Source organism: Rhea pennata, chromosome 8 (assembly GCF_028389875.1).
Source record: "Rhea pennata isolate bPtePen1 chromosome 8, bPtePen1.pri, whole genome shotgun sequence".
In the NCBI taxonomy this organism is placed as follows: domain Eukaryota; kingdom Metazoa; phylum Chordata; class Aves; order Rheiformes; family Rheidae; genus Rhea; species Rhea pennata.
The window spans coordinates 20,824,950-20,837,368 of record NC_084670.1 but is presented as its reverse complement, the minus strand read 5'-3'; the positions used below and the strand labels follow the sequence as shown (position 1 = coordinate 20,837,368).

Sequence of the window (12,419 nt, the reverse complement as noted above, 5' to 3'; positions counted from 1 at the left end):
TCGACTCAAATAAGTTGCATTTTGTGAGTATTTGAGACAAATACAGTTAATACATGGAGTGCAATACTGTTTTATAGTCATATTTGAATAGAGTTCAGGATGCTATCAAAGTTGCATCCAACAGAGTAGTAGTACCAGGTTTAAGAGAAATGACTGTAGGTAAATTTTTCTGTGATTTTCCTCTATACTATTTTTTTTTAACTTTAGGAAAAAAGATAAAAATCAGAGCTTATATTTGTTATACATTAATACTAATCAGCTATTATATCGCTACATCAAAAGTACAGGACTTGCTAGTGCAAGCTGGTGTTGTCTCAATCAACTTCACAGCAACTGCCTCACTGTACAGTGTCTGAGATCCGACCAAAGGCATTTATTCCAGAGTATTAACTTAATCATTCCCTGCATAGTTCACAAGATGAATATCCCGCCGCTGATATATAATCAACATTTGTTTTGCAGCAGAGTGTAGAGGCCTAGTATTTATTTTTCTTTCTGATGCCAGCTAAGCATTTGTGGCTTTTTCTTTATGAATGTTTTCTCTCAGATTTGCACTCATCTTAACTCACTTCCTGCATTTTTACCATATGTAGCTTTTATTGATTCAGCTTTTCAAGATTTTTTTTTTTCAATTTCTTTGAAATTAAAGCTTAACGTGAAGAATACTTTTCTAGGCCAGCATTTCATTTTCCCTTTGAAAATTCTCATTGGTTTTGTATCATTTCCATGTGCCAGCTTGACTGCCTATTAACTGGACACATTAGACAGGTATGTTATAATGAATCTTTTGGGGTAAGACTATCATTCCTCTTACATACAGTTATTGTAATATTTCCTCCTCTCACTTTTTCTTTTATTTTAGGAGTCTGCTGCTCCCAGATTCTCTTTCTCCATCCAATTTATTTTGCTTTTACTTATATGTATTCAGATGTGCCATGTTATATCAAAATCTCTTTCCAGCTTATTGTTGCTTCTGAGATACTGATTTTTTTTGTGTCCTTTGAGTTTACTGACAGGCAGTCCCCAAGGAGATGATCTTCTTGCTTTTCTGGCCAGTTCACTTATGCACCATTTACTGGACAAGAGGAAGCACTGGCGCCTGTTTCTGCTCTTCTAGTGAGGTGCAGTGTATCAAGCTGACAAATAGTATCTGGCTGGTGTCTGGAGGAAATACAGCCCCCTGGGTCTTTCCTTTGGCATGTTAGTGCTCGGAACATGCTTGTAGAAGGAAGAGAGAAAGGAAGTGACAACATTAGCTTGTCAAATCTTAAACTTCAGCACCCCTGCTATGTCAGGTCAAGGATGCTCCTGAATAATGACAGCTTATGCCAGTTGTGTGAAGTGACTGAGATTCCAGTCAGGACTGAAAATCCAGTCCGGCTCTGTTGTAAGTAGACTGGAGAAAGCTCATTTCCTGGGTGGAATGGCACGTTCCTATGTTAGAGATGGATTTGGCTGGGACTACTAAATGCATTTTTGCTAGTGACCTTTTCAGATTTGTAGCCATTGTAGTAAGTGTTGCCAAGATGACATAAGAATGGTTTGCAGCAATATTCCACTTTATTTTTTTACAGCAGATGTTCTTCAGTATTCTGTATTACAATTTACAGAACTCTTATGTTCCACAAATCAAGATGCATAGCAAACTTTCAGTATTTCAAGTCTTGCAATAAACAATATTGGGCAGAACAGAACTCAAGGGGGAGGTAAGCAGACTTCTGCATTTGCCCTTTGCTATGTTAAGGCTTACTTCATTGTAATCTCTGTTTCAGCACATCATTTCAAAGGAGCTTCCATTTAACTTACTGGCAACCTTACTTTGGCTATCACATTTTAACCTGAGAAGAAATACTAGAATTGCTGTCTATTCCTTAACTTAGGAAACTGTATATTTTTGTCCAACCTAATATCACTTCTTCAAAGGTGTCCTTTAAAAAAATTATTTTAAAAATACTTGGCAATACTATATGCTTCAGTTCTGAGGTATGCAATTGAAAAGAGTGCTTTTAGAGGGTAAGTGCTCAGCTCACGCTGATAGTTAAGTCTTTGTGGCTTAACTGAATATCCAGATAGAGGATTGCAAAATCACCACATTGCTGCTTTAGATCTTTGCGTAATCGTCCTGAAACACTTCAATGATTTTCACTAAAATACATTACCTCAATCATACTTTAGTGTTACTCCAATAATACTCTAAGTGCAGGACCAGGTCCCCTGTGTTGACAGTAATAGAATTACTAAGAACAACTAAGACCAGAAGTAGACTGTGGAAGATGTGCTAAAGCCTTGGAAAAAAATCCTAGACTAATTATGACAAAACCAAATTAGAGATCGAATTTATTTTTAGATTTGATGAGGCTGAAAAGTTATAATTTGCCTTTGGACATTTCTCTCCACATAGATGTCAAGCTGATCTGATAGTGGAATCACTAAATGCTATGAGGACAGATCATAAGAGTGCAGGGTTTTGTCATTCAAGCTCAGACACAGAACACTGATTGCATGGTCATAATTCTAACTTCTGTCACAAATATGTCTTGGTTATGAATTCTGGCCGCTCTTCCCATTTGCGGTTTCTGATGCCTGGTTCCTGAAAAATGTTGTCCACATCTAAACAGGGACTGGACAACGGTCTTCAAAGAGAATTAGGGTTATAAAACAGCTTTGGTTCTGGCTAATCTGGCCACTTCTTTCCTGCTCTTTCAATGCCATTTGTTAGGAGTTTAGATCCTAATATCTTGATCAAAATTAACAATGATTTAAGTTCTTCTACGGACCATGTTACTTAAAGGTTCAGTTAATTATTTGGACACTTCAAAAAAAAATACTATGGTGTGCACATTACTGTCCAGCTAGTATGCACTGCAGCAATTGTATATGGGTCTTGTTGGTAGATGTGGAGGGCCTTCTTTCACGCACATTGTACACAGTGTTCATTCGAACTTGAGGGTGAGAAATCACTAACCCAAGTGTCTTATAGTTCTTTTACTTTTCTCCCCTTATATTTCTTTTTTTTTATATAAACAAAGCCTTTAGCCATCATTAGGGAATTACTCTTACAGACCTTGCAAGTACACCCTATTCCAAAGTAAAGAAATCATTAATAAGAAACAGTAAAAAGGAGCAGTTATATTACAAAATAAATCTACCAGGCTTACAAAGAAAACAAATTTGAAAGAGCCACCTGCTGTGGAGATGAGGCAGTAATCTCAACAGCAGGAAATAAAGGGGGAGAGGAGGAAAATACAAAAGCATAGACATTAAAAAAGTAATTAAAACACTTATCTCCATCGACATACATAACAAACAACAAAAAAAATCAACCACCTAGAAAACATACTCTATTGAACTTCACAACAGGAAGTAACAAAGCTGCTGCTGTTGGGGGGAAAAAAAGAAAAAAAAAAAATAAAAGGGGGAGGGCATTCTCTAGCAAAATGAGAGAGATCCTTTAAAAATATAAGCCTTGAAAGTATTTGCTAATGTGTTAATCACTAATGGACTGACCTTGAGAGAGGCTGAGCACCTGCAGAGCGTTTACAACTTTACTGAGAGTTTCATCTTTCAGGAGCAAACCTTTAAAAACGTACAGACAGTAACTCTTTAGATACCACTAGCCTTCTGTTCTGTTTCTGGTGATTGTGCGTTTGGTATAATCAGCTGTGTGGCATGGCTTAGGCTCCATGCCTGGGTAATGCATTTCAGCATAGCTCGCATCTAAAATGTTGGTTAAAATTGATCTGTGGAAAACAAGGTTATCGATATTGATATGAATAAATATGACTTATAAACAAATAGATAAAGAATATGCCACCAAATGCAAATAGTTTATATTATGTCTAGAGAAAACTGTAAATTTGACAGTTAAGAGAATATTGTTTCAATGTAATCTTTCAAGAAAATAATGTATTAAAATTCATGGGCCAATTCATACGATTCATGGATTGTGTGACACAGAGTAAAACTGTTTTATATACATAGGTTTTGATCTCGATTTCCCCAGACCAGACTTGTTGAAGAAGAACAGAGCGTTCAAGAATATTGCTGGATGCTTACGTGCTTAGAATTTACAATACGTTCCTTTTTTGTGCCATGCACCTTTGTAGTTGTTCTCTCGCATGTGCTACCCATGTCCGTACATCTCTGGGCAAGTCAGAATGTTATCAGACACAGTTGTTATATCTGAAATATTTGTATATGGGAACACAAGGAGACAGATAGAAAGATAAATGCATAAAAAGGCAGGGAGATGGTACAAAATAGGTATGCTAACCTTTTCTGTTAGTTCAAAAGGACACTTTTAGAAGGGAATTGGTGGATTTACAAATTTACTTAGGGATGGCAATTATGTTAGTTATGTATTTATTTTAATGTGTAGTTTTAAAAAAAAGAACAGCAAAGAAAAAACAAATATTAATAAATAGCTTATCAGACCATGATAATTCCCCTCTAAAGTTGTTATCAGTCTCTCCCCATCATGGTTTCTTTTTCCAAGGAGTATCTACATGGGTATGCACAACTTGTTATTCCTACTCCTCAAACTGGCCAAAGGTTTTTTTTTGCTGTTTTTTTCTGGGTGTTGAGGTTTTTTTCTGCTGGCACAGAACCTGTGGAGCCTCATTGGTGGTCTGTGTTCAAGCTTCCTATCCCGATTAACAGTCTAGGTCTCACTTGGGCTTGGCCTCACAAATGTTATTTCAGCTGACTTGCAGTGCCGCCAGAGCAAATACACAGCTAATCGAGTGTTTCTTCTGCCCTCATCCAGATAGTAATGAGACTCATGTATTTTTTTCTACTCATGCTCAGTAGATTCCAGCAGTACAAGGCTTTCTAACTGATTCTGGGATCTCCTGGTATTGTCTTCCTCTGCAGATCTCTGACGTGGAGGCCAGGAAGGGTGGAACATGATTAGTGAAGAGGAATCTTTGGATATTTATTTTCTCTGCCTCACGCAGTTTTTTTTTTTTTCTTTTCTTTTCTTTTTTCTTTTTTTTTTTTTTTGTAATTGTGAGTTCTCAAAATCTTGTTCAACTGGGCAACATATGTGCAGGTTTTCACAGAGATGACAAGAGGTTGGAAGTCCTTCCTCACCCTCTGCATTTCTAACTTATGCTCCAAATTTGTACAACATTAAAACATTTTTTAAAAAGTCACATAAATTTATGATTAGGGAAAATAAAATGATCAATGAATACATTTGATATTAGCTTTGGTTTGCTAGTTCAAAAAAGGAAGAAAAAAGATTTGCACAGCAAGCAAAAGCAATTTTCTCTGTTTTGTTTTGAATTCAATTTGGGTAAATTATAAATGTAATGTCATTTTGAAGAGAGAATATTGAAAGACTCATTACAAAAATGTCAAAAATGACAGTTTCAGATTTAAAAAATATTTACTTAATGTATTGTAATACAAATTGTTTTAATCCAGCCTGTATTTGCATTTTTACTCCAAAATTAGGGTTCACAAAAACAATTTGGCTAGATCTCATCTTGGTAACTCTGTTCTCTCACATTAGTAACAGCTCTTCTAGTTTTAAGAATACAGGGAGAGGTAATATTGCTTGAAGGATCCCAGCTCTTCTTGATTTACCTTGTCAAGTTTAAGTTTTTCTAAGATGTGCTATTAATGTGATTTAAAATGAGGCAAACAAAACTTTTCAATGTTTTGATGTGGAGGGAAAAAAAAAAAAAAAAAGAAAAACTTTCAGTTTTGTAGCAAGTTTTCTCCCCTTAGGCTACTGTATATTTACACTTTAACTTGAGCTCTGTTTTTATGTCTGGAGATTTGTTTTCAGCCACCTGCCAGTGAAAACTTTGTTTGACCCTTACCAGGGCACAGGGCTTATTTTGTGTGTCAGTTATTAAGACTGGCTGAGAAGTTCATTTGAAACTGCAAATCTGCTCAAACATGTCAGATTTAAGTAATCCAAACAATGAGTTTAGGTGCAGAAGGCATTCCTGTTTCTGCAGAGAAGGGATTTGATCAAAACAGGACAGAGACGTACTGAGCCTCTGCTCCCCCTTCCCAAGTCTTGGCAATAGCCATGGTAATAGCAGCAGCGTTTTTTTTCCTTTGCAGACTTAGCTGATTGCTGTGTTGGTAAATCTTGGTTTATTTGGTGCAGCAACCAACTGGGCTAGGTGCATTGCTCTGCAGGCCAATCCCTTATGCTGTGTGTGCATCGCTCTTGCATATTGCTTTGTGCATCTATGACAGATTGACTGTAATCACTTAGTGATTCGTTTTTGAGGTAGGCTGAAAGTAAATGTAAAAGGAGACCATAACAGGACTTTCTTTAGTGAAGATAATGAACTTGACACTTCTGGTTAAGAAGATTAGCGTGCATGAGTATTACGTGAAAACAAAGAGTAAAAAGCCCTGACACGGTGTATGTCCTGTTAAGTAGAAGTATATGTATATGTATAAAACAGTTGTAAGTATGGGAGGTTGCAGTCTATATTTTCCAAAGCCACTATTATAGTGGCTAATGCCCTTAGAAGGTATACGATACGTCAGCCTGGAGCGAGACACTGGCGGTGAGTTATAGTCCACTGGAGAGAAGAGGTTGGGTGGATCAGGAGAAGGAAGGAAGGAAGGAAGGAGTGCTTTGCACTGGAAGAGGATGATGCCTGCTGAGAGAGACATGGGGTGCATCTGGGGATGGAAGGCAGGGCCTAGCAAACTAGAGAATCAGGAATAGCAACGTGGTTGCTTTCTATGCTGTACCTGACCCAAACTGTGATGGACTAGGTTATCTTTTCAGAACTGAACTAGATCTGTCATGCAATCTGTAATTTTTGTGATATTTTTACTTTTTCTTTTCTTAGTAAGTGCCATTTTCCTACAGGCCGTGAGGCTTCAACGTATGGTTTAGAAATCAGTTCTTTCAGAAGCTTGTTCCCCAGCAGCAGCAGCAGCAAAAAGGGTTGAATTTCCAGGAAATCCAGAGCTTTGACTGTAGAGGGCCGACGGCCTTGTAGCAGCCTGCTCTGCATAACTGGTTGCAGAGTCCATTGGAATGGCAGAACTGTGTTTATAGTGTCTTGTTTGCTACCGGTGAAGGAAATAATTGTTATTACCAGATCTTGGTATGCATTGAAGACATAAGACCTAGAATAATTTAAGATTGTTTCGGGATAAGAAATACCAAATAATAAATAAATAATTTAAAAAGCCTCTTAGATGGCTTGCAGGTGGACTTAGAGAAAAGAGAACTGACTAAAACTAACATGAGTGGAAAAGCTAGGGGAAAGACCTCATATTTTTCTAAGCATTTTTTCTTGAGTGGCTCCTGGCTATTTTGTACTAGTCTGTGAACTCTCTCTTGCTAAAGAATCTCTTTAATTCATCTTTAAAGAGTACTTCTCTTGGATGGAGAAGGATCTTAAAATAATTTCTCTTCTGGGTCATTATTTTGACCTAAATTCTGTCTTTCATAGATGACTTTTTTAAATTTTATTTCTTCTCTAAAACTACTTGCTCTAAATTATATTTTTTTTCTCTGAAGCTGTTTTTTCTTCAAATGTTCTCTCTCCTGGGAGGTTGTTGGCTACTTATCAATATTTGATCTGTCTGTAAAGCGCACTTCTGTAGCGTGGCTGTTTATTATGAAATAGTCTCTCTCTAAAGTGGATCTTATCAGTTTTTGATCTCTTTCTTGGTCTGTCCTTGCCTGTCTGCCTCTTTCTTAGCTGCTCTAGTGGCTTTAAGACATACTCGTTCTCTCCTTTTTAACAAAGATAAATGCAATTATTAGCAGGGCAAATAATACACAGCAAGAGGAGATACGTTATAATTTAGAACAACTTCCAGTGGATGCTTAGGAAAGAACTTGAAGCTCTGCCAGATGTTTGTAAGTATAAGAGAAAAATCCATTGCGTTTTCCTCAAATATAAATATTGCAAAATTGATTTTTCTCCAGTTTTCTGCAAAATAGTATGAATAGCAGGAAATGTCACTTATATTGGCTCCCTCTTAGGGATTTTTTGTGTTTTTTATTTATTTATTTATTTTTTACCATAGTAGTCAGTCTAAACATTACTGGATTCAGTATATCCTTAATTCAACTCCTTTTGATTTCAGTGGCATTGAGCTAGTGATAAATCTGACCCATGGACATTTGCAGCGTTCCCTTAATTCTATTCTTTCTTTTAGTCAGTAGGAAGTATATGAATCACTCTGTTAGAATCATTTTCAAGAGGAGGTGACTTAAACAGCAAAAATAAGTGGAAGATTTTGTTTGTGAGGGTTTCTTGTTTTCAAATAGAGAGTAGGTATTAGGTAGAAAGGAAATTGTTTTTAATTCACACTGTACCTCCCACTAATAACGAGAGAGTTTCTCAAGAATAGGCTCTTGAGCCTCTGAGCTGACTTGTGGATATCTCAATAGCAGGAGTTGCACTACTCTGTCCTTGGCCTGTAGGCAGTCACCAAGAGTTTGCGCTGAGGGACTCTTCTTGCCATAGATGTTTTGGCAGTATATGCATAGTTAGTTTAAAAATTGAAAAAAAAAATGCAGTTTTAAAAATGGTATCTTGAATGCTTTTTACATATTGTACTTTCAATAAGCACAAAATAACTCTGGAAGCCTCTTAGCATATCCATTATTCATTCTGCATTAACTGATATTCCCATCTCTCCAGGAAGTATGGCATTCAAAGGTCTTGAGAAGTTCAGTACGTGCTAGGATTTCCTTACCTATTTTTCTCAATATTCAGCTATAGATCATCAGTATTTTTAAAGTTAGCTGTTCAGCATCTGAGTCATAAAAGTTTTTATTGATAGAGATCAAGAAAGTGCTCAAAACTGTGAGATTTTTGAAATGCAAAAATTTCAAGATCTTTTTATTTGATTTTTGGCTTGTAAGACTCTTGAAATCACTGAGGCCATGTTTTCAGTCTCTTTTCTTCTTTGTACTTCTTTTCTTACAGTAACTTCAGTCAGGGATGTAGAGGTTTAAGAAACTTCCTCATTATCAGGTGACTCATGAAAAAAAAATCCAAAGGCTTCTTACAATTCAGCCCTGATCTCATACTACAATGAGGCAACTTTGTAAAAATTCCTTCAGTAATATAAAAAGGCCCTCAGCCTTTCCTAATCGGAACGGGATTCCTCCAAGTGCAGTCGTCCTTCACCGGTGGCGCTTAGCTGGTGTTTCGGGGCTCTCCAGCAGCAGCGGCGTGCCTCGCAGAGGTGGCAGTTCGGCTACTGCCGGCTGAGCCTGAGCGCCACGGGACCTTGGGCTGCTTTGCACGCGCCCCGTCTGAGGGCTCCTCAGTTCTCGTGTTTTCCTAGCAAAGCTGTTAACATCTACTGCATGCATACTTTAACATGTAATTATTAATTAACGTACTTTGCTAATATTACAATTTTTTAGATTTAAGTATGGAAATTGAGGCCCTGTTGAAAGCACCCTGAGAGATCATTTGGATGAAAAAAAAAGTGTTTTCTCTTCTGTGCCCAATAGTCTATTTTCTGTGTTGTCCAAATGTTCACACGGCAATGAGAAGATACTCTCAGCCACTGGAAAATGTCCTTTACTACTTTCTTTGTTTAAAAGATATCTGTTGCCATTATTGGTTGTGAAGTGTATCCCTGCGTCCTGCTGCTTCCGCATAAATGTGTGTTATTAATAGCTGCAGATAAATGTCAGCCAGTAAGGACCCCTTGCAGTTTTGAGAAAACAATCAAGAATGCCCCCAAAATGATGACATACACATTTTCACAAGTAAGACAGAATTACAACACTGTCATTTGTAATCAGTTAAAATGATTAATATTGCTTCATTGCAATACACTACCTGTATTGGGGGGGGGAAGGAACAAAAGCAATGCACAGAAATAAGAATTAAATGTGTGTGAAGGTAATACTGTAAAAGTTTACCACTGTCTTGTCTTCCTCAGTAAATTCCCTGCTTTTAAACCCTGTATGTCCTGTTCTTGCAAATGCAAAAATTGTTTTGGTATGATTTAACTACATGCACAAGTTATCCAGCAATTTCAAGTGTCAGTGCTATTAAAAACGCACCAGTGATCTGCGGACTATGAGCATGAAGATGCAGTCGTTTGTGATGTTCTTTTAGGAAGTTTCACACCTGAGGTTTTGTAAAATTGCTTGTATTGAGGAGGTTTTGAGAATGTGTATGTGATGTGAAATTTTGTCATTGCAATTTCTCTTCTAGTTCTGATCACTTTAAAATACCTATTTTAGGTTTGCCAGAACCAAAAAGAGATGCTATATTCCAAGGTCTGAGAATGGATCAAGGATTCTACACATCTAAAGACTTTCTACCTTTGGTAGCAATGGCAAGTAAACCAGGTGTGTGATATGTTGTCATTGTAATCATGTTCAGTAAGTCATTAGCATTTCTTGATATGTCAAAATGCCAGCTGGTCATACAGCAGCACATTGAACTGTGAAACACCTCCCAAGGAATAGGTCTTAGGCAGGATTTTCTCCTGGTGACCTGCAACCTAATGAGAGTGGTTAGGATGGTCAAACACAGGGACTGTAAAGTAAATAAAGAAACATTATACACGTGGCATTTTAATACCCTCTTAAGTTACATTTGTTAAGTTAAATTCAGAAGGTGCCATAAGCTTCTTATTTGTGTAAATCTTTTTCTCTTGATATAAGTAACACATAGTAAAAATAAGGTGGTCTTGAAATGATCTGATATTGAAGAAGGTGTTGCCAAACCCTGTAAGCGGATGCTTTGTATGTTACAATGGATTTTACCTGTAGCATGTTGATCCTAAATCAGTCATGCTGCACGTTTTGCAGACACATTTAAAGAAGCATTAGTGCCTTACCTAAAGAACCTAGTTTAAGAACTCAGTACAACAGTAGTATGCTAGGGGTTAATAAGACAACACTCAGTTCACAGGCATGAAATATAATCTTGTTTTTTGCTTTTATGTCTTTGCTTCGAGTGCAGAGATAACTGAGTTTGCTCTGCAAGTTTAGGTGTTTTTGGTGGACCTGAATGGACTACACTACACTCACAGTCTAGATTCCCCAAAGCAGTAATAAAATATAATTCAATCTACAGTTTTCTGGACACACAGTGCAGTATGTAGTACTGCACATGTGACTACATATTTAAGCATGTATGCACCTTTTTCATCTACAAACTGGATTTCTTTGGACCATTTGGAAACTTTAGCTTCAAATAGGGCTGTCTACTTATTTAGTAGACTTTCCACAAACAGCACCTTAAAGAATTTGTCTTATGGCAAATTAATTATTCCGCAAATAAACGTAAAGTTTAGTACCCCCTTTTATACAAAATATTTAGAAAGGGAAAAATCTATCCATTCTGCATCCCATCTGTCCTGTCTTTGCTGTTTTGATCTAATAGTTTATTTTTGTCTGTTTTTGTGAGCTTAAATGAGTTGAGAGGAAAGGTCATCTTGAAGAAAGAGATGTCTAGAAAGAAACAGATTGAGAATCTGCACAATAGAACATTTGTTGATTAACCAAGAAAAAATAAATCCGCCAAAACAATTGCCCTTGTTTGACTAAAAATACTTTATAGAATTCTGTACAAACATGTAGAACTCATGTACTGTTAGCTGCCTGCCAAAGTATCTATAGTACTGGGATCCTCATCTTTGAAATTGTTGCAAAGTTGTCCTCTCTATTTGCCAGGATATATAATGATATTTTATATATTACGTCTACAATGAAAAAAATGAAGAACTGTGAAGAAATCCCCTTTTCTGACCGACAGTAATAGACACTAGGAAAATTAAGTTAACAGACAAGAGAAACACTGACATCGAAAAGAGATCTATCTGTAGCTCTAGCCACCTCTCACTAGCTAAAGCACGGAGTTTTAAAGTAAAATATACTCATTCTATATTCTGATCTATCCCACTACACCCTTAATGTTACGGTGACAGTTCTCTAAGCAGTCGACATATCCAAATATTCCCACACTTGTAAGATTCTTCTGTTAAGTTTTGAATCTCACTTGTTAATATGCTATCCTCCGAAAGTAGTTCCCATCGCAAATATATAAATACTAATTTAACTTACGAGTGTCCACGTTATCTTTGGGTTATGTTTCAAATTCTTAAGTTTTGCTGCATCCTTCTAGTCCTGTGGAATTACTAGCAGAACTGAGACCTTAACTGCCAACAGGGGAGCCAAGAGCTAAGGTACGCTGTTGGGACTGATCCTTCTGGGAAGTTTCATAAGGACACTCTGAGCTGCCATTCCCCTGCTGCACTTACTCATTTTCCATTGCTCAATATACAGTTTTTGTGGAGGATTAAGTTCATTAAAGGCAAGGTATAGAAAAAAGTTTAGAGAGAGCATACTTTAGAATAGAAGCCGATTGAGTAAACAGTGCATATTGGAAAGTGATAGCATTTCCATACATGAAGCATTTGACAAACGGAGAGAGGAACTGTGT

General features: G+C 37.0%; 1 protein-coding gene across 1 annotated transcript in view; it reads left to right on the top strand.

Annotated features, from left to right (window-relative positions):
• DPYD (dihydropyrimidine dehydrogenase) overlaps positions 1 to 12,419 on the top strand; it is a 342,976-nt gene that overhangs the window by 138,874 nt on the left and 191,683 nt on the right. Inside the window, exon 9 of the mRNA XM_062581637.1 lies at positions 10,211 to 10,318. Coding sequence (XP_062437621.1) covers positions 10,211 to 10,318 — 108 coding nt within the window. The remainder of the gene's footprint in view (positions 1 to 10,210; positions 10,319 to 12,419) is intronic.